This window comes from Gracilinanus agilis, chromosome 2, assembly GCF_016433145.1.
Source record: "Gracilinanus agilis isolate LMUSP501 chromosome 2, AgileGrace, whole genome shotgun sequence".
Classification (NCBI taxonomy): domain Eukaryota; kingdom Metazoa; phylum Chordata; class Mammalia; order Didelphimorphia; family Didelphidae; genus Gracilinanus; species Gracilinanus agilis.
The window spans coordinates 470,273,597-470,296,825 of record NC_058131.1 but is presented as its reverse complement, the minus strand read 5'-3'; the positions used below and the strand labels follow the sequence as shown (position 1 = coordinate 470,296,825).

Genomic DNA, 23,229 nt, shown 5'->3' with positions numbered 1-23,229 from the left:
CCTTCTGGGAAGTTTCAAACTTCTGCTATTAGGTAACAACAACAATGGACATAAATAGAAAGCTTTAAGGTTTGCAGAGTGTTTTGTAGACATCCATTGTTTGATTTGAACCTTGTAATACCCCTGGTCCAATGATACCAGAAGGACTTCAAGATAAGTCTATCTATGGGACAGATTGAGTTTGCTATTTAAAGTTCAATCCAGCTAATTAAAGAGAAGTCTAGTAGGTTGGCTGATGAATTTTTTGACTGTGACAACTCACAAAACAGAAATAATGTTTAAATGACCCTCATTCTTCTGTGTCCCCCATCCTCTTCTGCAGTAATATTGCTGGAATAGTGAGAGGAATGCTAATAACCTCACTTTTTAGACTCTCTATAATCATTAACTTAATTTTGGGTAGTCTAAAGATTTGATCTTTGGCCAGTGATTTACAGTGACTCAGCAAACTACAAGATAACTACCTTGATATTAGCTTTCTTAGGATAACTGAAACTACAAGATAAAAGGAATAGCTAAATGGAAAGTGGCCCAAGGTTCTCTTTGCATAGGCAAACAAAAGAGTCAGTTTCATAATTGATAGTGACTTAAGTATAAGATGGTACAGAGGAAGATAGTGGAAAACAAAATTTGAGTTTAAACAATAAAATTGCCAAAGGTTTGCAGATTACTTACTCAAAAGCTCTATGCATATATATAACAAATTCTTTTTCTTTGAAAATGTGATTAGAAGGTGCTGGCTTTCCCCAGTTTCCATCCCCAGTTCTCTGAACATTACAAAAGATGAAATTGATCAGGTCTTGACTGCACTTAGTTCCTGATTTGAGAGAATCTGTATCCATCCAGACCATTGACTAGTTAGAACAAAGGCTAGCATCAATATCATCTTTGAAGAAAGGTTAAAACTGTACAAATGCCACAGCTTTGATTTGACCTATTCCAATAAACTGCCCTGCTGAAAAAAGCAAAGTGGAATAAGATAAGATCAATAATCAGAACTGGCCTATAGATATCATTTTAAAGGTTTCAGGACTTTTTATGTACATTATCTCATTTAAGCTTTATAGCAGTGCTGTGAGATAGTTGTTGCAGGTTTTATAATCCTCATTTTACAGGTGGATTTTAGCAACTTGCCCATGATCACCTAGTTAATCAAATAGCATTTAAACATGTCATCAATTTACCAGACTGTATCAGACAGAGATCTTGACCCATACCTGATCTAAATCAGTTGCCACAGTGAAAAAGCCAAAATAAGCCCTTTAGTCATCAAACACTTGAGGCAGAGTGATAATGATAGTCAAATGTAACAGAATCCAAACTCATTTACAGAATATTATGGCAGGGAGAGTGGTAGATTATGATCAATATTGAGTCATAAAAAGGTACAAAGTGATAAAAATTTTTTTTCAGAAAGCTTGGTATAAAGCCCAAGTCATTTCAGGGAATAGCACAGATGAACACATTTGTTGTTTCTGTAATGAAGCTTTTTTTTTTTTTTTTTTTTTTTTAAATCACTGAAGACAGTTGGACCTTCTCTTTGGACTCTTAACATGAAAATCCCTAATATGCTAAATGAAATGTAAAAAAGGCACTAATGCAGAAAAAGATAGGAAGAATAGCTGGATCAGTTTAGATTTACATAGAAGAAATCCAAGCTAGAGAGGAAGTAGGAGAGCAGTTATACAATTAATATTGTGAAGACAACTTTAAGAACTGTAGGGGTTAAAATTGATATGGTTTGACTAAATATAAGAGAATGTGGTCACTGATATTATAACTCAAGTCAAAATGACTTTTAAAAAAACCAACCTTTATTTATTTATTTGTTTTACAAAGCTTTTTTTACAAAATAGAGGGAAAGAGTAAAGTAGAAAAATATGAAAGAGGATAGAGTAAGCAGTCTAGCTTATCACTCTAAATATTTCTTCAGGTTCTTACTGGAGGACCCTTAGCCGGAGGGCTGTTTGGCTGGAGGGCCGGGTGGTGAATAACCATGTGGCCTTCTCTGGAACTAATCTCTTCAGAAGCCAGGAAAGGAGTCAGCTTTTTCACTCACCCACATTGTAGTCCAAAGGGGAAGATCCAAAAGCAGTCTTATTACCAAATGCTAGAGTCCCAGGTCCACACTGAAGAAGGTCCTCCACCAGCCTCCAAAGCCTCAAAAGAAGTAGAAGACCTCATGATAAGAAGTTTCAGCCATTTTTAAAGACCCTTCTTTACATCACTTCCTGTTCCTTCCTCCACTTTAGGGGGCCAATTGTAGTCTTTAAATTTGCTTAGGACTACCCAGAGGGCAGTCATTTGCTTCTGGAGGTACAAACCCCTTTAGTAAGTAGTTTGTGGACTTCCCCTACTTTATGGTTAAGTATGGGTGTATTTGCTTTTGTTGATTAAATTTAAAAGTAGGCAAGGGGAGAGTTGATCCCATCTTCACAAAACTCATATCAACATAAAGTGACCAGTCATGGTTCTAAGGGACTCACACTACTATCCATCTCCTGACAGAGAAATTATGGAATTAGGGTATAGAAGATGTGTATATTTTTTGGAGATAGCCAGTATAGGATTGTGTGTTGCTTGAGTTATGTATATTTGTTAGAAGAGTTTTGTTTCTTTTTCATTGAGGGAAGTAGGGGAAAGAAAATAGATTTTTGTTTTATTAAAAAAAATTAAAGAATAAAATAGAACAGTAAATAAATTTTCAGGACATTTAAACAAGAAGATAAAGGACTTAGAAAAATCACAAAAAGGCAATTGAGAATACAGCTATAAAGACTGATGTGTACATCTTTTTTTCTTTAAAATGTTTGAGAGTGATCTGTATACATATCAGGGGTGTTCTTCATGATGAAAATGGGAAAGAGTAACAAGAGGGATTTTGTGAACAGAAGCATATAATCTCAGAATTGGAAATCTCAAAATTAGAAATTATCTCAGAATTGGAAATTAACCTCAAGCCATCTAGTCCTTTTCAGTCTTAAAAAGGAATCCCTTATAGAATGTACTTGACAAGCAGACATCCAGCTTTGGCTTGGAGAACTCTAGGGAGGAGGAGACACTTTTTCTTAAGGTTTCAAAGTCCATTTTGCTTTGTATGATTCTGATGTTTAGGAGGTTTTGTCTTTTACCAATCCTGAATTTGTTTTTGTTTTTTTCATCTTCCTCCTATTGCTCCTATTTATAACCCTTAGGACCAAGTGGTACAAGTCTAATTCATATTCTCTTCAGGTACATAAAGACCACTGAGTTTTCTTGTTGACAGTCTAAACATATCCAGTTCCTTTAGGCATGATCTAAAGACTCTTCACTATCCTAATTGCCTTCCTCTGAATACTCTTCAGCTTATCAGTATTCAGAAAGACCCGAGTTCTAATCCTGATACAGACACTGGAAGTGTGACCCTGGATAAGTCACTTAGTCTCAGTTTCCTTATCTGTAAAATGAAGATAATAGAACCTACTTCATTGAGTTGTTGATCAAATATCTATAAAGTACTTTGTAAACCTTAAAGTTCTATATAAATGCTAGTTATTAATTATTATTATTAATACTACCAATAACCTAGTAATTATACAGACAAGAAAAATAATGCCCAGAGAGTTTAAGTGACTTGCCCAAATCAAACAACTAATAAGCAGCAGTGGTAGAATTTGAATCTTCTTAATTCTGACTCCAAACCTATTGTTCTTTCCATGCTACCTCTTTATTTCTTCCAGCTATGCTTTTTGTGTTAATGGTTACATATTTATGGCTTGGTTATATTATATAAATATAAAAATATTTAAACAAGGACATTTTAAAAGTGCAAGTAATTTTTATTACTGAAGTTGCTATTCCTTCTGCATTTTAGCCTCTTTAAAACAAGTTGAAGATTTGGGATATGATAAGCAAAAATCTCCACTTGAGACTCCTGCACCCCGAAAATTTGCTCCTGTACCTCTTTCTAAAGATGACAAAATCTCCAAGAGTATAAGATCTGGACAAGAAAAGGAAAGTTTGCAGATATTATCTTGCAAAGGTAATAGACTTGTAATAATTTGCCTGTAATTGTTTTCCTCTCATTTCTGCACTATTGAAAGTTAATTATAAAAACTGGTTGAATTTCAACTCTATGCTAAAAAACCCCTATCAATACAAACAATAATCAAATGCAATCCCTGCATTCATCTTTATAAATCTTTATAATATTTATGGTCTTTTATTATATCCTTTTCTGATTACTGTTGATTCAGTATCAATGGGAGGCATTTTGCCTCATGGCTCCAATTTTGGAATTGCTTCCTTGATCAGATGAACATATTTGCCTTTCTATGCATATCATACCATACTATACTGTGACAGGACCAGCAGCTTTCCTGACTTCTCTGACACAATTTCCTGCCCCATGCAATTTGATTGGCTCCCTGAACTAAGAGATTTTAAGAAGGAACTAAGACTACTTGAACAAACAGAGATCTAAAAGCTTGCATTTGACTTATGTAAGACTTTCAGACAATTGTTCATTCTTATTTATTTCATATGCTGTGACATTTGTGCCTAACAGTAGCTTTGGTGGAATTATCTGTATATTTTTAATTATTTTCTTCATTACTAAATAATTCATATAAATTAATAATAGAATCAGAAAGTCTAAAACTTGTTAGGAACCCTAATTGTTCATCTTAATGATCAGTGCAGGAATCATCTCAACAAAATATCTGGCAATCATTCAGCTAATCTTTGCTTTAAGAACCTAGGTAATTAGAAATTCATCATCTAATGCAGTAGTTCACAAACTTTTTTGGCCTATCGCCCCTTTTCCAGAAAAAATATTACTTAGCCCCCTGGAAATTAATTTTTTAAAAATTTTAATAGAAATTAATAGGAAAGATAAATGCACCTGTGGCCATCACCGCTTTCCTGGATCGCTGTAGCACCCACTAGGGGGCGGTGGTGCCCACTTTGGGAATCACTGGAATGGGACAGTTCATTTTATTTTCACATAGCACTAATTGTTAAGAAGTCATTCTTTTCTCCTTACCTTTTGCCTATTTTTCTCCTTTAAAGCCATACAACATAAACTCAGTTTCTCTTCCATATAATGTCCTATTATATATCTGAAGAGGGCTATTGCATTCCTCCCAAGTTTTCTTTTCCCCATGCTAAACTTCCATAATTCCTTTAATCCTTCTTCATATGGTATGATCATTACTATCCTGGCCACCCTCCTAGACATTCTCAGCTTGCTAAATTTTATTAAGGTTTGGATTTGTGATTTTATGTGATTGATATAGGGAACTCCTATTTATGTAGATCTATACCTTATAACAGTTCCCTAGTATTTAGAAGTTAAATAATGTTTGTATAGTCACGTCACATAAGTTAGAGGTTGGATTTGAACTTAGGTCTTCTGATTGTAAGGCCACACTTTATTTATTTATGCTAAATGCTTTAACTGTTTATCAGTATTCTTCCAAAAGTATAAGTTATTGAACTTAGTTTAAAAATTTTTTAAAAATAAAAGCTATGCGACATTGAATCAACAAGCCTTTTAATGCCTACTACTTGCCAGGTGCTTATGCTAGGTGCTGGTGATGCAAAGTTAAAAATATGAAACAATCTTAACTATATTAAAGTACTACCATTAACTTTGGATAAAACAGAAGAAAGTGGTAGACGAAAAGGTAAATATTAAATTCCTTTCTTGGACATATACTAAAGATGTACTAAAAATGATGTTCTGGAGTTGTGTGTTTTTTTTAAATTAAGGTATCAGCATATTAGAACATAGCAGTTAATTTGTTAAGCTAAAGATTTGGGATTATACCTTTAAACAAAAGTGCCTGGCTCTATGGATTTAGAAACAAATAGGCCTTGGATACAAAGAACTTTATTAATATATTTTCATGGTAAAATTTATAAGTATGGATGTAAATGAGCACATAAAAATTATTTTAATTCGTTGATTTGACTTTTAAATTGCTGTCATCCATAATAGGTATTAAAGTTCAGAGGACTAAGCACTGACTTTGGAATCAGGGGATCTAAATTTATATCCTGGCTCTGTGGGACATAGGGCAGATCATTTATAAAAATCAAGGAGGATGCAGTAGATGACTTCTGAGGTTCCTTCTAGCTCTAAATCTATGATCCTGTGATTCCTGTTTTCAAATAATTTACATTCATGTACAAAGGTCTTTTATTTATGTATCTATAGATATCATGCATATTTGTATACTCAAAATACATATGTGCATAATAAATGTGAAATACAAAGAAGATGAAGAGAAGAGGCACTAGTAGTTGGGGGAGATCAGGAGACGCTTTGAGTAGAAGGTGATTTTGCTTTGGGTCTTGAAAGAAGAGAAGAATTCTGTTGGGGAGGAAGCATTCTCAGAGTTGGGGTTAAGATGATGAAATTATATACCCCAAAATAGGTTTAATGGAGAACAGGTATTGGTACTAGATGTTGAAGGGACTTTTCTAATCAGACCATATCAGTGGAGAAATTTTTGGTGTCACTTATTGTTATCAGGTTTGAGTAGAAACTGGGAGAGGAGCTGTGAGTATTACCTGCTTGAAATGGTGTTAAAATAGGTCAGAAGAATGGAAAAGTTAAAAAAAAGGTGGTAGAGTTAAAAAAAATCATTGCTTATATACTTTGTTGACATAGTCACTTGGCCTAAGTGGAGTCCAATATTGGAGTCCTGTCATTGTAAACTATAACAAAACAATAGAAATATCATAGTTATCATAGGCATTTCTATGCTTCTTGCTGGATTTTGAAACCAAATTATGTTTTAATAGTTATAATCCTTTTTATATAATTTTTTCCTTTAAGTTGTTGAGAGTATTACATAGAAGTTTCTACACAAATATATTCTGTAGAAATGTCAATTTTTTTGCTATTTTTGTTTAGTGTTACTGTAAAATAAATTAAATGAGTTGATTTTGATTTTGTATTTCTATTATATTTTAGTTACATAAACTTAGGTCAGATTTTACATTTTATTAGTTTTTAAACTAATAATAGTGTTTAAAACTATTTTTGCTTTTTAGGAAGTGGAAGATTATTGGAGCAGATCCTAAATAGTCAGGACACCCAAGTAGCAGAATCTTCAGAAAGAATATCATTAGTCACATCAAGAATGAAGCAGGATTCTGTGAGAAACAGGTAAAAAAGAAACCAAAATAAAGGATGTATTATATACTCTTTATCAAAAAGGGTAAAATGGAAAACTGTGACATGATCATCTTGGTAAATTTTAAGGAATTACAGTTCTATAGCTTTGTATTGTGTTATACTTAGATCATTATGTTTAGATCAACAAATTGAGAGCTGGGAGTAACTGCTGATCCAAAATCTTCATTTTGTGGATGAGGAAACTGAGTCCTTGTGTGGTGAAATTATTTACCTAAGACCATAGGCTACTAACTACTGGCAGAGTATGGGATATTAGAACCTATATCAGAACCCAAATCCCAATCCAGGGCTTTTCCAGAAGTCCTGTTTACTTGTTCTCTGTTTAGTTCATTTTAACCAACATTTATTATGTGTCTACAATGTGTTAAGGATTATACCAGCTTCTGTGGATGCAAAGTCAGAAATGAAAACAGGCTCTATTCTCAGGGAGGTTACATTCTGCTACGGGAAATAATATGTATATAGGTAGATTAATACAAAATATGTGCAGTGTAATTTTCAGATAGGAGGAAGGTCAAACATAAGAAAGGATCAGAAAAAGCCATTTGAAGGTTCTGTCAGTTTATCTGAGTTAGGAATTATCACTGGCAAAGATGAAGAGAGAGAGTCTTCCAGGCATGGGTGGGGATAGCCTGTACAAGTATACAGAGCAAATGATTTTTTAAAATTTAGAATATTTTTCCATGGTTACATGATTCATGATTCTCCCTTCCCCCATCCTCTCCTCGCTCCCAAAGCCGCCAAGCAGTTCCACTGAGTTTTACATGTATCAATGTTCAAAACCTATTTCCATGTTATTGGTATTTGCAGTAGAGTGATCTTTTAACATCAAAATGCCAATCACATCCCTATTGTAGTATGTGGTTGATCATATATTTTTCTAATGCATTTCTGGTTTCACAGTTCTTTCTGTGGATGTGGATAGTGTTCTTTCTCCTAAGTTCCTCTGGATTGTCCTGGGTCATTGCATTATTACTGGTAGAAAAGTCCATTACATTTGATTGTGCCATAATATATCAGTTTTACAGAGACAAATGACAGAACATTTGTGTAAATGGAATAGCAAGTAGCATATTTTGTTTGGGATTTAAGTGAAATCAGTCTGGAAAAATAATTGGGAGCCAGAATGTGAATGGCTTTAAATAGGAACCAAAAGAATTTATATTTTATTCCCTAGTGTAGATGTTCTAACCCTTTGTCTGCCTAAAAAAGTCTCTCTACTACTCAGAATAATTTTTTTTAAACCTTTCTGTTTTAGCGTCAGTCGTAAGGCAGAAGAGTGGTAAGGACTAGACAATTGGGATTAAATGACTTGCCCAGGGTCACACAGCTAGGAAGGATCTGAGGCCAGATTTGTACCCAAGGCCTCCTGTATCCAGGCCTGGGGCTCTATTGTGTTACCTAGCTATCCCTCAGAATAATGTTTTGTTTTTTTAAAATTTTTAATTTTTTTTTAAATCCTTACCTTCTGTCTTAGAATCATTATTGTTATTGGTTCTCAGGCAGAAGAGTGGTAAGGGCTAGGCAATGGGAGTCAAGTGACTTGCCCAGGGTCACACAGCTGGGAAGGGTCTGAGGCTAGATTTGAACCTAGGACCTCCTGTCTCTAGGCCTGATTCTCAATCCACTGAGTCACCTACCTGCCCCCAGAATGCTGCTTTTAAATGCATAAAATAAAATGCAAAGGATTACAAAGGGAACAAATAAAATTGAATATTATTAAAATATTTATAAATTTAAAATTTTTTTACATAGTTACATGACTCATGTTGTCTCCCTCTTTTCTTCCCTCCTCCCTCCTAGGGTTGAGAAGCAATTCTCCTGGGATATACATGTATTAACACTCAAAACCCATTTCCATATTATTAATTTTTGTAATAGAGTAATCTTTTAAAACCAAAACCCCAAGTGATAAATCCTATGTTTTCCTCTTCATTTCTACTCCAACAGTTCTTTTTCTAGATGCGGATACCATTCTTTTCATATGTCCTTCAGAATTGTCCTGGATCATCATATTGATCGCAGGGTCTATTACATTTGTTTCAGTTACCGTGTATAAAGTTCTGCTGGTTCTCCTTATTCTTTCCAGTTCTTAAAGCCTTCATCTGGTTAATCATTTCTTATAGCACAATATGTATTCCATTACCATCATATACCACAATTTGTTCAGCCATTTCCCAATCAAGGGACATTCCCTAATTTTCCAATTTTTTTGCCACCTCAAAAAGCACAGCTATAAATATTTTAGTACAAAAACAATCTTTTTGCAATATAAACCTAATAGTGGTATTGCTGGATCAAAGGGCATATGTTCTTTTAAATCCCTTTGGGCATAATTACAAATTTACTTCCAGAATGGTTGGATCAATTCACAACTTCACTAGCAATGCATTAATATCCCAACTGTGCCATATCCCATCCAATATGTATTATTTTCCTTTACTGTCATACTGACCACTCTTGCTAGGTGTAAGGTGGTACTTCAGAGTTGTTTAAAATATTTTTTTAAAAGTTCGTAGACCCTAGATTAGTAGCTCCTGCCGTAAAGACCATTGGAAGGTACTAGTGTTTATTGATTAAGGCAATGACATGTTAGACTGGATACTTAGAAATATTAGTTGAACATCTGTGGAGAATGGGTTGGAGTGGGGAAAGATTGGATATAGAGGAACCAGCCTTAATTTGGACATGGACCACTCTGGGACTTGAAATATGTTGAGGGATCCTTGTAAATATGAGTCTGGGAAGTCCAAGGGTATGGAATGTTTTGGCAATAAAGGAGGGCTTGATTAATTTTTTTACCATAAACTTATTTTTATTTATTTTTAAAATTTTTATTCAATTAATTTAGAATATTTTTCCATGGTTACATGATTCATGCTTTTTCCCCTCTCCTCCACTCCCCACATGTATCATTGTTCAAAATCTATTTCCATATTATTAATATTTGCAATAGAATGATCATTTAAAGTCAACATCCCCAATCATATCCCTAGCAGTAGCAATTAGAGAAGAAGAAATTGAAGGGATTGAGGTAGGCAATGAGGAGACCAAGCTATCTTTGCAGATGATATGATGGTCTACTTAAAGAATCCTAGAGAATCAACTAAAAACCCAGTGGAAATAATCAACAGCTTTAGCAAAGTTGCAGGATACAAAATAAACCTACATAAATCATCAGCATTTCTTTATATTTCCAAAACAATTCAGCAGCAAGAGTTAGAAAGAGAAATTCTATTTAAAATCACCCTAGACAATATAAAATATTTAGGAATCTATTTGCCAAGACAAACATAGTAATTCTATGAATACAACTACAAAATACTTTCCACACAATTAAAACTAGATCTAAAGAACTGGAAAAACATTAATTGCTCATGAGTCGGACGTACTATTATAATAAAAATCACAATCCTACCAAAATTAATTTACTTACTCAGTGCCATACTTATCAAACTACTAAAAAACTTTCTTATTGTATTAGAAAAAATTTACAACGAAGTTCATTTGGAAGAACAAAAGATAAGTATATCAAGGGAACTAATAAAAACAAATATGATGGATGGGGGCCTAGTTCTTAGACTGTAGTATAAAGCCATGATCATCAAAACAATATGGTACTGGCTAAGAGACAGAAGGGAGAATTAATGGAATAGACATGGGATAAATTACTTCAGCAAGGTAGTGTACGATAAACCCAAACATCCCAGCTTTTGGGACAAGAACTCACTATTTGACATTGGAAAATTGGAAAACAGTATGGGAGAGATTAGGTTTAGATTAATATCTCACACCCTATACCAAGATAAATTGAGAATGGGTAAACGACTTAAATATAAAGAAGGAAATGATAAGTAAATTAAGTGAACATAGAATAGTATACCTTTCAGATCTATGGGAAAGGAAAGAATTTAAGACCAGGCAAGACATAGAGAATATTACAAAATGCAAAATGAATAATTTTGATTAAATTAAAAAGTTTTTGTACAAACAAAACCAATGTAATCAAAATTAGAAGGGAAGCAACAAATTGGGAAGAAAATCTTTATAACAAAAACCTCTGACAAAGGTCTTAATTTCTCAAATCTATAAGGAGCTAAATCAATTTTACAAAAAATCAAGCCATTCCCCAATTGATAAATGAGCATGAGTAGGTAATTTTCAGATAAAGAAATTAAAACTATCAATAAGCACATGAAAAAATGTTCTAAATCTCTCATAATTAGAGAAATGCAAATCAAAACAACTCTGAGGTACCACCACACACCTAGCAGATTGGCCAATATGACAGCAAAGGAAAGTAATAAATGCTGGAGGGGATGTGACAAAATTGGGACACTAATGCATTGCTGGTGGAGTTGTGAATTGATCCAACCATTCTGCAAGGCAATTTGGAATTATAACCAAAGGGCTTTAAAAGACTATCTGCCATTTGATTCAGCCATACCACTGCTGGGTTTGTACCCAAAAAAGATGATAAGGAAAAATACTTGTACAAAAGTATTTATAGCTGCGCTCTTTGTGGTGGCAAAAAATTGGAAAATGAGGGGGTATCCATTGATTGGGGAATGGCTGAACGAATTGTAGTATCTGATGGTGATGGAATACTATTCTGTTCAAAGGAATAATGAACTGGAGGAATTCCATGTTAACTGGAATGACCCTCCAGGAATTGATGCAGAGTGAAAGGAGCAGAACCAGGAGAACATTATACACAGAGACTGATATACACTCTGGCACAATCAAGCGAAATGGTCTTCTCTACTAGTGCAGTGATCCAGGACAATTCTGAGGGACTTATGGGAAAGAACACTATCTACATCCAGAGAAAGAACTGTGGGAGTAGAAATGCAGAAGAAAAACATATGATGGGGCTTGATTTATTTTAAACAAAATAGAAGAAATAAATTATTTCCATATTTCAGGAGTTTCTGAACAAAGGAAAAACTTTTTGATACTTAAACTATTTAATATTTAGTATTTTAGAGGTTGTAAGAGGGTTGTTTAGGTTGTTGAGGTTGTTTAGGGGATAGGACCAAATGGTTCAGATATCAGAAGATTGGGAAGTTTGGGAAGACCAACCAAGTCCAGTGCAGGCAGAGCCTGAATCTGGGATGACATACACAGACCACTCAGTAATAGGGATGGATGTTGTATTTATTGTAACAGGGAAAGGTAAAATGGGATTTTTGGTAACCCTTAATACTAAGTCAACTACCTAAAACCTCCCAGATCTAAATGTCCCGACGCCAGGAATCTTCGTAGAGTTTGAACTATATTATCCTTACCTAATTGTCTAAAGATCCCAGTCCCTAGTCTAGATAAACCAACCACCCCTTGGATGGTAATAGAGAGGTAGTGGTCTATGGCAGTTATCAGGGCCCAGGGAGAGATCTTGGATCCTCAAGGACCCCAGACCTGATCTTACAGACAGATGGTTCAGGATCACACCAGGAAACTCAGTAGATCACAGCAAGTGGCAGGTAAGCAGGTAGGATGGGAAATCAAGATAGTCCAGCCAACAAGGAAAAGCTGCTAGTCCCTCCAGGTCAAACCAGAGAAAGTTCCACCTCAAACCTTAGTTAACTGTCTGAATCTACTTTTACATTCTAGAATTCTGTTAGTCTCATGCCTCTGCCCTCTGCAAAGTTCCTCAAACCCTCTCTTCCTTATAACAAGGTGAAAATGTTACCAATATTGAAATTTTCTCAGGACCCATATATTTATGTTTTGTGGTATATCAATATTCTAGAATATGTAGTTTTTAAAAAAAGCTTTGTGTATTTTCCTATTGTCATAAGAATTATAATTAGTGATCAGTTTTGTATTTTGTAAAAGATTAAGAAAGTATTATCAAAAGAATTGTAAAAGTAAATTGAGAGCAACTGTATAGTTTATTGCTAGACCCATATTTGAAGTCTTTCCACCTTATTACTTACCAGAACGTTATCCCTAATGGTGTCACCTTAAAAAACCTATGCATGATGATGAAACATTATGGTAGGACTTCATTGTTGAGTTTGTCAGATATGGAGTATATATTTTCAGCAATGGAAAAAAAGAAAATATTAAACATGTTAAAAAATCTATGATTTAAAATTAGATTTTAAAAAGTAAAGTGGTAGCATTATTTTATTAAAAGCTCTTCTTTGTGCTTTGAGTTTTTCTTTCATCTTTGGTCAGGAACATTTATTCTATACATTTCAGATGATTTGGAAGAAAATTTTTACAAAGGAATTTTTTCTAAACTCAGATGTTCTGCTATGGTGAATTAATTTCATCATGCTAAATCTGGAGTAGGATTAGAACTTGAAGTTTTCAGTGTTTTCTTTGAAACTCAAGTCTTTTTTACTAATTAAAAAATTAAATTCTGATGATTATGTTATATTTATTTTAAAGAACTTGACACTTCATATCTGTTTTAAAATTTTATCCAATCATTCTCATGTGGAAAAAAACAAATTTTCATATATTTGATTTGAAGGTCTTTTGCTTTCTATTACATTTAAAACCTTTGGGATGTTTGTGTTAGGTTTTTGTTTCATGACAGTTGTAATGCAGGGTTTCTTGCATTGCAACATTACCCTAGGCAATCCTGTCAGTTATCAGAATGGAATCTTGTCAATGGCATGTGCTATGGGGCAGGTGCTAACTGGTAGTTCAGCTGTGACTATATAAGGCAAACCCAACCTTGGGGTCCTGTTTTCCCTTGACCTCACCCAGACAACTTGCTATCCCTGACTTTTCCCCCTAGGACCCAGGTGAAAGGGAGATGGATCCTGGGTAGAATCTTAGATAGTGTATCCTAGTGGTTAGGATCATCTCTAGAGCAACTCAGCAATATCATTGGTGTATCTAACTGATCAAATAACACTAAACTGGAGTCTATATATCTCTGGCTGGGGGCTGGTTGCCCTCAGCCTGTCAAGACCCTTTAGGTCCTTAGCCAGCACCTGCCAGTTGCCCCTTGCAACAGCTTAGCAAACTCAAGCCCTCTTACTGTAGTTTTCCCTTTTCAGTTCAAATAAATCCCTTAGCCTTAATCTGTGAATTCCTGTGATTATTCTAACACCTTCAAGGCTAAGGAGACTAAGGGGAGGACAGAATTTGAAGAAGTAGAGGTTACCGTGGAAGTGAAAGCTAAGCCTCCATTGTTGGGAGGAAGCTGAGCCACAGTTTCCAGCTGGGCTCTGCTCTCACCCAAAAGGGAGTCAGTTACCTCAGCAGGGAGGGGCCACCAACCCAACATCTTAAAGGAGGCTGCAGCTAGCAGTGGAGATTCATTGGGCAGCTCAGTTGAGGCTGTTCCCCTCTGATAACATCAACTTCAACCTCCAGCTAGTTTAATTACTGGCTCCTAGGCCCTTGGTAACCCCCTCATTACTGTCCTCTTCTTATTCCACCATTACACAGTTGCCTTGTAGATGGAATATATTCTAGTTGGATTCATTTTAATAAATCAATAAACATTGATTCGCATTTAGTGATAAAACACCTTTCAAGATCATTTTAATGGGTACTTTTTATTTTTTATTTTATTTTTTTAAAACATTTATTATTTAAAACATATATTCGTTTTTAACATAGTTACATGATTCATGCTCCTACTTTCCCCTTCACCCCCCGCACCCCACCCCCATAGCCGACGCACATTTCCACTGGTTTTATCATGTGTCATTGATCAAAACCTATTTCCAAATTGTTGTTAGTTGCATTGGTGTGGTGGTTTCGAGTCTACAATCCCAGTCATGTCCACCTCAACCCATGCAAAGGGTACTTTTTAAAGTTAAAAATAATTTCTAATGTATGATCATTTTGTATCTTAGATTCTTTGATTATTACTATATCTGAATTTTTGTTTTATTGGAATATGCATCTGTTTGGTATCCATATATATTTGCTAAAACCTAATACTCATTTAATTTTTTAAAGAACTAAGATGTCATAATTTTATATTTTTTATTTCTCTTAAGAAAAAAATTGAGTGGGAGCTTGAGCATTACAACTGAAGGGAGAAAAAGTTAATGGTCTAGAATCTTGATGCTTTACATTGAAGAGTATGAAAGACTAGATGTTACAATATGTCCTTGACTCTAGTGACATTAGGTGCATTTTGTTTTCACTTAAATATAATTATTTGAGATATGCATAGACAGTTATGATGAGTATATTTCTATTATATAATTTTATGTTGAACAAAGAATCAATGTCAGCACCAAACTGAAAAATTTGATATTTTCTATTAAAATGATTTAAAATTTCTTACTATATAGCATATTTAGTTTTAGAAATCTAGTATATTTTAATTGAGAACATATCAAGGGGGTAAGGATGAGGTATGCACATCATTACATATATGTGGTCTGTATTTTGGATATTTTTGTTACAGTGGAAGGAATGATATTTTAGAAGATTTTTTTTTTCTTCTAGTGGTGGTGCCTCTCTGAAGTCTAAATCATTTCCTTCTTATGAAGAGTTTGGAATAGCTGAAAAGACTACACAGCACATTGATGATGTCTTTTGTGGTCTTGGCCAAAGGAAGAGAGAGGTGAATGACATTTCATGTGTAAACAGAAATTTGTTATTAAAAATTATTAGCAAAAGTAAACAATAAGAAAGTTTACAAGATGAATTATGAATCATGATACTAGAAATTTTTACTGACCTTTTTCTTAATCTTCATTCTTTTTGACCTCTGTATAATTTGACCTCTGGACTACCCATTTCTCCTAAATACTCTCCTTGCTGGCTTTTCTTGGAAGTTGACTCCTCCCTCTTGATTCTTCTATTATCTATCTGACTACTCCTTCTCAGTGCCCTTTGCCTGAGTCCCATTCACTAACCTTGGATGATCTGGAAGACTCTTTCTTGAACCTTCTCTTTTTGCTGTCTTCTGTCTCACAGTTGATATTGCCAGCTCCCACATGGTTCAATGACATATATGCATATGATTCCTGTAACTGAATATTGAGTTGTGTATTCCTTCTTCTGAGCTCTAGGTCCTTGTGCTTTTTGGACATCTTAAACTGGATTTCTTGTAGGTATCTCAGACTCTCAGACTCCACATGTCTAAAACAGAACTCATTATCTTTTCCTTTAATCATCCCTTCTTTCAAATTTCTGTATTACTGTTTTTTAAAAAAATATTTATTTTATTTTATTTTTTGGAATCTTTCAATATTTTATTTCCCCCAATTACACATTAACAATTTCTAACATTTGCTTAAATTTCTTTTTCTTGAGGGTTCAGCTTAGTGGATTGAGAGCCTGGCCTAAAGACGAGAGTTCTGGGTCCAAATCTGGCCTCAGATACTTCCTAGTTGTGTCACTCTGGGCATGTCACTTAACCCCCATTGCCTAGCCCTTATTGCTCTTCCGCCTTGGGACCAATACACAGTATTGATTCTAAGATAGAAAGTAAAGGTGTTTTTTTTTTTTTTTTGTCTTGAATTTTTTTTGTCTTGAATCCCCTTTGTTCCCTCCTTGCTGACTAAACTTTACATGTACAATCATGTAAATAATTTTCCCATATTAATCCTTTTGTAGAAGGAAACTTGAACCAAAAAAATTAATAAAGAAAATGAGAAAAGTTTGCTTTAGTCTGGAGTCTTTCTCTGGAAGCAGATGGCATTTTTTTATCATGAGTCCTTTGGGATTATTTTGGATCATTATGTTGCTGGGAATAACTAAGTCAATCACATTTGCTTATCATACATTATTGCTGTTACCGTGTATAATTTTTTCCTGGCTCTGCTTACTTCAGTCTGCATCAGTTCATGGAACTCTTTCTAGGTTTTTCTGAGTTTCTCCTGCTTTATATTTCTTATAGCACAATAGTATCCCATTATTGTCATATAATTTACTTAACCATTCCCCAGTTGATGGATATCTTTTCACTTTCCAATTCTTTACCCCTACAAAAAGAGGTGCTTCGAATATTTTTGTATATATAGATCGTTTTCCTTTCTGTTTTTTTTTTTTAATCTCTTTGAGATACAAACCTGTTAATGGTAGATGCTGGGTCAAAGGGTGAGTATTGTTTTATAGCCCATTAGGTATAGATCAAAATTGCTTCCAGAATGGTTGCATCAGTTTACAACTCTCTCAACAGTGCATTAATGCTTTCATTTCCCAATGTCCTCTCCAACTTTTGTCATTTTCCTTTTCTTTCATAATAGCCAATCTGATAGATGTGGAGTGGTACTTCAGAGTTATTTTAATTTGTATTTCTTTATAGTGGTTTTGAGCACTCTCATGTCTGAGAAGTGCTTATTCTGATTTTTAAGGTATTTTCTTTAGTATTTTATGCCTCCTTTACCAAACTGTCAATTCTTTTTTCATGTTTTTCCTGCATTACTCTTATTTCTTTTTCCCAGTTTTTCTTCTACCTCTTTTATTTGATTTTTAAAGTCCTTTTTGAGCTCCTCCAGTAATTCTTTTTGGGCTTGAGACCAATTCATATTTTTCTCGGAGGCTTTGGATACAGCAGTATTGACTTCGTTGTCTTCTTTTGTGTTTGTGTTTTGTTTTTTCCTGTCCCCAAAATAACTTTCTTTGTTAAGTTTCTTTTTTTTGTTGTTTATTCATTTTCCCAACTTTTTTCTTATCTTTTATTTTGTTTTTAAAAATCCTTAACTTACATCTTAGAATCAATTCTGCATATTGATTCCAATATAGAAGAATGGGAAGGGCTACTCAATGGGTTTAAATGACTTGCCTAGGATCACACAGGTAGGAATTGTCTGAGGCTCTATTTGAAACTAAGACCTCTTATCACTAGGCTTGGTTTTCAACCTACTGAGTAACCTAGTTGCCCCCTTTTATTTGTCTTTTAATTTAAAAAACTTTTTAAAGTTTAGCTCTGTTCCTGTGATGAAAGGAGCACAGTTGTAAGCTTCAGATTCTTTGTGTAGCTGCCTTCTGAGCTAGCTCTGGAAATCTATAAATGTTCAGTTCTTCCAAGGTGATATGATCTAAGGATCAATGTGTTTAATACTCTCTTGGCCTGTGCTGTGATCTGTAAGTGACCATAAATACCCAGTAAGTGACCATATTTCCTTCAAGTGCTGCTGTGTGCTAGTGTTCCTTTTTGCTCTTAGACTGTGATTTGGATAAGTGTATGGACACTGCAACAGAGTCTTGCACCCAGAGACAGCAAAGGGACTTCTGTAATTTCCTTCTTTTTTTATTTTATTTTATTTTAAAACCCTTACCTTCTGTCTTGGAGCCAATACTGTGTATTGGCTCCAAGGCAGAAGAGTGGTAAGGGTAGGCAATGGGGGTCAAGTGACTTGCCTAGGGTCACACAGCTGGGAAGTGTCTGAAGTCAGATTTGAACCTAGGGCCTCCCATCTCTAGGCCTGGTTCTCACTCCACTGAGCTACCCAGCTGCCCCCCTGTAATTTCCTTCTGACCAGTGTTTAACTCTCTTATTGTCTGTGACTGAGAGCTCTGGAAGCCTTTTCTGCTGAATGAGCTGCCCCAAAGGCCCATGTAGGGTTACTGGTACTGTCCTTTACTAGTCTACACTTCACTTCCACCCTGGTGTGATAGAGCTTTTTATATTATCTTGGACTAAAAAATTGTTTCATCCTGGCCTTTTGTGGGTTCTGCTGCTCCAGAATTTGTTTTGAGGTGTAAGTTGTTTGGAGAGCAATTGGGTAGAGATCAGATGTATCTATGCACTTTCTCTGCTATCTTGACTCTGCCTCTTCTGAGTGTTATTACCCCCTTACATGATAATTAGATTTTAATTTTAGCAGTAGTATTGATTTAATCATAGTTGTAATTCTAAAATAGTTAAATCATGTTAGGATAAGTGATGATCCTAACCTTAGTACGTCTTTTGTGATTATTTTAGTATAAGTATTAAGGTTTTGAATTAAGTAAATAACTGCTTTAGCCTAGGTAATCATTGTTAGTATAAGCCTCAGTTTTGGGCCTTAGTCTTAAAATTGTTATATCAAGCACCCTCAGCAATAATTATAGTCTTGAACTTGTGATCCAGTAAATGTCACTAGGCCTGATGCTGGGTTCAAAGCCTGGTACCACCCAACACCACCCACTCTTATCATTTACGTCCTTAACTCAGGTTCCCCTGCTCCCACTTTGTCTATCAAGTGACTTTTAAGTCATTATTGAGTGACTTCTTCTACCAATGAGAAGTATTTCCTGATTACTTTAACTAATCCACATCTCTCTATTTTCATCACTGTCCTGAATTATTTTAAAACTGGTATCTAAGTTGTCTAATTCTTTTGGGCATAAAAGTCACTTAATCCCCATTGCCTACCCCTTACCAGTCTTCCGCGTTGGATAGTATGCCATGAATTGCCCGGGGTCACACAGCTAGGAAGTGTCTGAGGCCAGATTTGAACCCAGGACTCTAGGTCTGGATCTTAATCTACTGAGCTACCTTCTTTTTAAAAAATTCTATTTTGAACTTAACAAGCACTAAAATTATTTACTTATCAGCTTTTTTTTCCTAACAAAGAACTGGATATTAAGTGGATTCCCATGGGAAGTGACTAAATTAATTATGGTATATAAGTGTAATAGAATTATATTGTGCTATAAGGTATGATGATCTATTTCAAAGAAACCTCAGAAGATTTGTATGAACTGATGTAGAGTAAAATGGTTAGAACCTGTAGAAAGATTTATAAAACAATATTATAAAGGAAGACAACATTGAAAGACTTGAGAATTCTGAACAATGCAGAGAACAGTGATTAAGTATGCTATCAATATATTGACAAGATGTTATTGATTCAGGATACAAAATAAGATACATTTTTGAATATAGCCAATGTGGAAATTTGTTTTCCTTTATTATATTAATTGTTCAACCCCTTCCCCCCTCATATACTCGTAGTTGGCACTGGGGGTAGGGAGAGAGAGAAGAGATAAGGATAGGTTAGTCAGAGAGAGAAAGAAAGGGATGGAGTGGGGAGGGGAGAGGGAGAGAATTGTTAAAACAGCTTCTTTTAAAATGCAGAGAAGAAAACAGAAGAAAAGCCATAAAGAAGTATAATTGGGGCAGTTTTGAAAGCTATCCATTGAAATTATTTTTTACTTAAAAAAGAAAAGCGAAGGGGGCAGCTGGGTAGCTCAGTGGATTGAGAGCCAGGCCTAGAGACGGGAGGTCCTAGGTTCAAATCTGACCTCAGACATTTCCCAGCTGTGTGACCCTGGACAAGTCACTTGACCCCCCCACTGCCTACCCTTACCATTCTTCTGTCTTGGGGCCAATACACAGTATTGACTCCAAGATGGAAGGTAAAGGTTTAAAAAAAGGAAAGAAAGAAAGAAACACAGTTAAAAGAACTTTAGGGAGAACAGAAACTAGAGTTGTATCAATAATTCAACATGAATGGGGTTGTGATCTGCAGTGAGATCATGTGTTTGAATTCTTAATCATCTTTTTTATGGTATTTATGCTATTTCATTAACTTATTTAGCTATTTCCCCAGTACGTAACATGCTTTGTTTCTAGTTGTTCATTAATCTGTCCGGTCATTCTGGAAAACAATTTGTGATTATATCTGGAAAAATGGTTAAAATCTGTGTTCTTTGATCAACTGTACTAGTTCTAAGTCTATGCACAAAAAAAAAATCACAGGAGGAGGAAAATGATCCATATGTACAGAAATATTTATAGCAGTACTTTCTGTGCTGTCAAAGAGCTGTACACTGAATTAATGCCCATTCATTAGGGAATGAATGAATGTATGTCAATATAATGGATTAATGATTGCCTGTAAGAAATGGCAGAAAGGATGATTTCAGAAACACTTAAGGAAGATTTTTGTGAACTGATATAAACTACAGTGATCCCAGAACCAAGAGAGAAATGAAGACAACAACATCATTCTAAAAACAAACAACCCTGAAAGACTTAAGAACTCTGAACAACCAGGATTCCAGAGGCCTGGTGTAATCCTCCTGACAGAGATGGACTCAAAATGCAGAAGGAGGCATATTCTTTTAGTCATGGCCAATATTAGAAGATGTTTTGATTGACTATGCATATTTGTTACAAATATTTTTCTCTTATAATGTGAGTACAGGGAATTGTTTTTTTCCTTTTTCAGTAAGAGGAAAGAAGGGATTATAAGACCTTGTTAATTGAAAAAAAGGGAAAAAATCCAAAAAAGATACATAAAAATCTTGTTCATTGCATTTACTCATGTATTATATTTTATTGTAGCCAGAAGAATTTTTGAGCACTTTTGGAGTTACTGATTTTCCACAGAGTCCAGGCCATTCCAAGTCAAACAAAACAGCAAAATCTATTTTGAAAGAAGCTGAAAAAATTTTAAGAGGTGTGCAAAATAATAAAAAAGTTCTTGAAGAAAACCTTGAAGCCATTATTCGTGCGAAAGATGGAACTGCTATGTATTCCTTTATTAGTGCTCTGGCTACTAACAGGTAATAAAGTTGTTGGTATCCTATTACTCTGCACCTCTTTGATTCTCAATGAATTTGTCAATTCTATAGGCTTCGCTGTATTGTCAAGTACTTGTATTGTTCTACCTTTGTTATTCCTTAATGGTTAGAGGAGTTTTCCTAGTCTCTATTAATATGTGAAACTCTTAAAAGCAATGGAATTAATAGTTCGCAAATGGATGTACTATTTTATTAATTTTACTGATGAAGTCAGAAGGTGGTTTTGTTTTTCCTCTTGTAAGTTATTTTCATTTTTGTTACATGTTTGCTTGTCTTAGTATGTTTTTCAATTATTTTTTTAATACATTTTGGAAAGGAAGATACATAGGATGTTTTCTTTTATAGATGGGTAGACTGGACTGCAAGCAGATAAACAATTATTGAAAGAAATAGTATTTGATTCTGGTTCTGTTTTGATGATTAGAGACTAATCTAATGGAAATTATCTTTTCTTTTAGAGATATGTTGGAAAAATTTCGTATTAAAAAGACAGTGAGTAAATGGATTGAAATAATCACTCAAGAAATTCAGGTATGACTAGGAAAAGCTATGAGCAAATGAGACTTTTTTTTTTAAGACTAGCATTGATTCTAACTTGAAGGTGATAAACACATTTATCCTATAATTGTTTCTATTATATATTCTAATACCATCACCTAGTCTCTATTGTTTTGTAATTCCTAAGCCTACTTTGCAATTGTGGTTGTCCTTTTATTTGGAAAATTTTATAATGGTTTGATAATGGCTTTATAATGGAAAAGGAATTGAAGACAATACAAATAGTTAAACAAAAACAATGTAAAAAACTCATCCTTTTCTACCTCATTTGGAGAAAATGTATGTTGTTATGAAATATGTAAAACTGAGACAGTGTTGTATACCAGAAAGATTACTTGTGTAAGAAGTTCCATCTATTCCAGTAACAGATTAAGATAATCTTTCTGAGCCTTAGTTTTCTGTTGTGATCCAATTAATTAATCTTCAGACTTCCTTCTGAAAGTCCCAAAATTCTATGAATTCTTACAGTATATGAATGTTTATAATGAAACTTATTGTAACTATAACTTGGACATCTAATATCTCTGTGTCCCAGGTGCAGTTGACAACCTCCTACTCTTACTGACTTTTTATTCTTCTTAAGCATCTAAGCATTCTAAGCATTCTTTTCTTCTCTCTTGTCTTTCTCTTCATCCTACCTGTTCCTCCATAATAAATGCCTATTCTCTAAAAGGCTTGATTTCATTATCAGGGAATTTTGTCATGTGTTCTTTACATTCTTTAAAATTTTCCATCTATTCTCTTTTTCTTCTCTCTGCTTCCTAAGGATAACTCCTTTACCCTCTGCTTTTGATCCTTTCCTATATTCTCCAGGAGCTTGTCTTAGAGCTGGTCCTTAACAAATGTTTATTAATTGATTGTATTTCTCTTTTATTTATTTTTAATTTCTGCCTTTCCACTGGCTTCTTCACTTTGGCTTATAAACATGTAAAGTTTTCATTACTACTGAAAAGGCTTTCCTTTTACCTTTTGGTCCCATTTATTGCCTCCTTTTCATAGCCAGATTTATGGAAAAAGTTATCAATACTCAGTACTTT

The 23,229-nt window shown here is 34.5% G+C and overlaps 1 protein-coding gene across 1 annotated transcript in view; it reads left to right on the top strand.

Annotated features, from left to right (window-relative positions):
• KIAA0586 (KIAA0586 ortholog) overlaps positions 1-23,229 on the top strand; it is a 152,007-nt gene that overhangs the window by 23,614 nt on the left and 105,164 nt on the right. The window contains exons 8-13 of the mRNA XM_044659964.1: positions 3,854-4,021; positions 7,042-7,156; positions 8,445-8,468; positions 15,617-15,734; positions 21,396-21,616; positions 22,093-22,165. Of these exons, the coding sequence (XP_044515899.1) occupies positions 3,854-4,021; positions 7,042-7,156; positions 8,445-8,468; positions 15,617-15,734; positions 21,396-21,616; positions 22,093-22,165 (719 nt within the window). The remainder of the gene's footprint in view (positions 1-3,853; positions 4,022-7,041; positions 7,157-8,444; positions 8,469-15,616; positions 15,735-21,395; positions 21,617-22,092; positions 22,166-23,229) is intronic.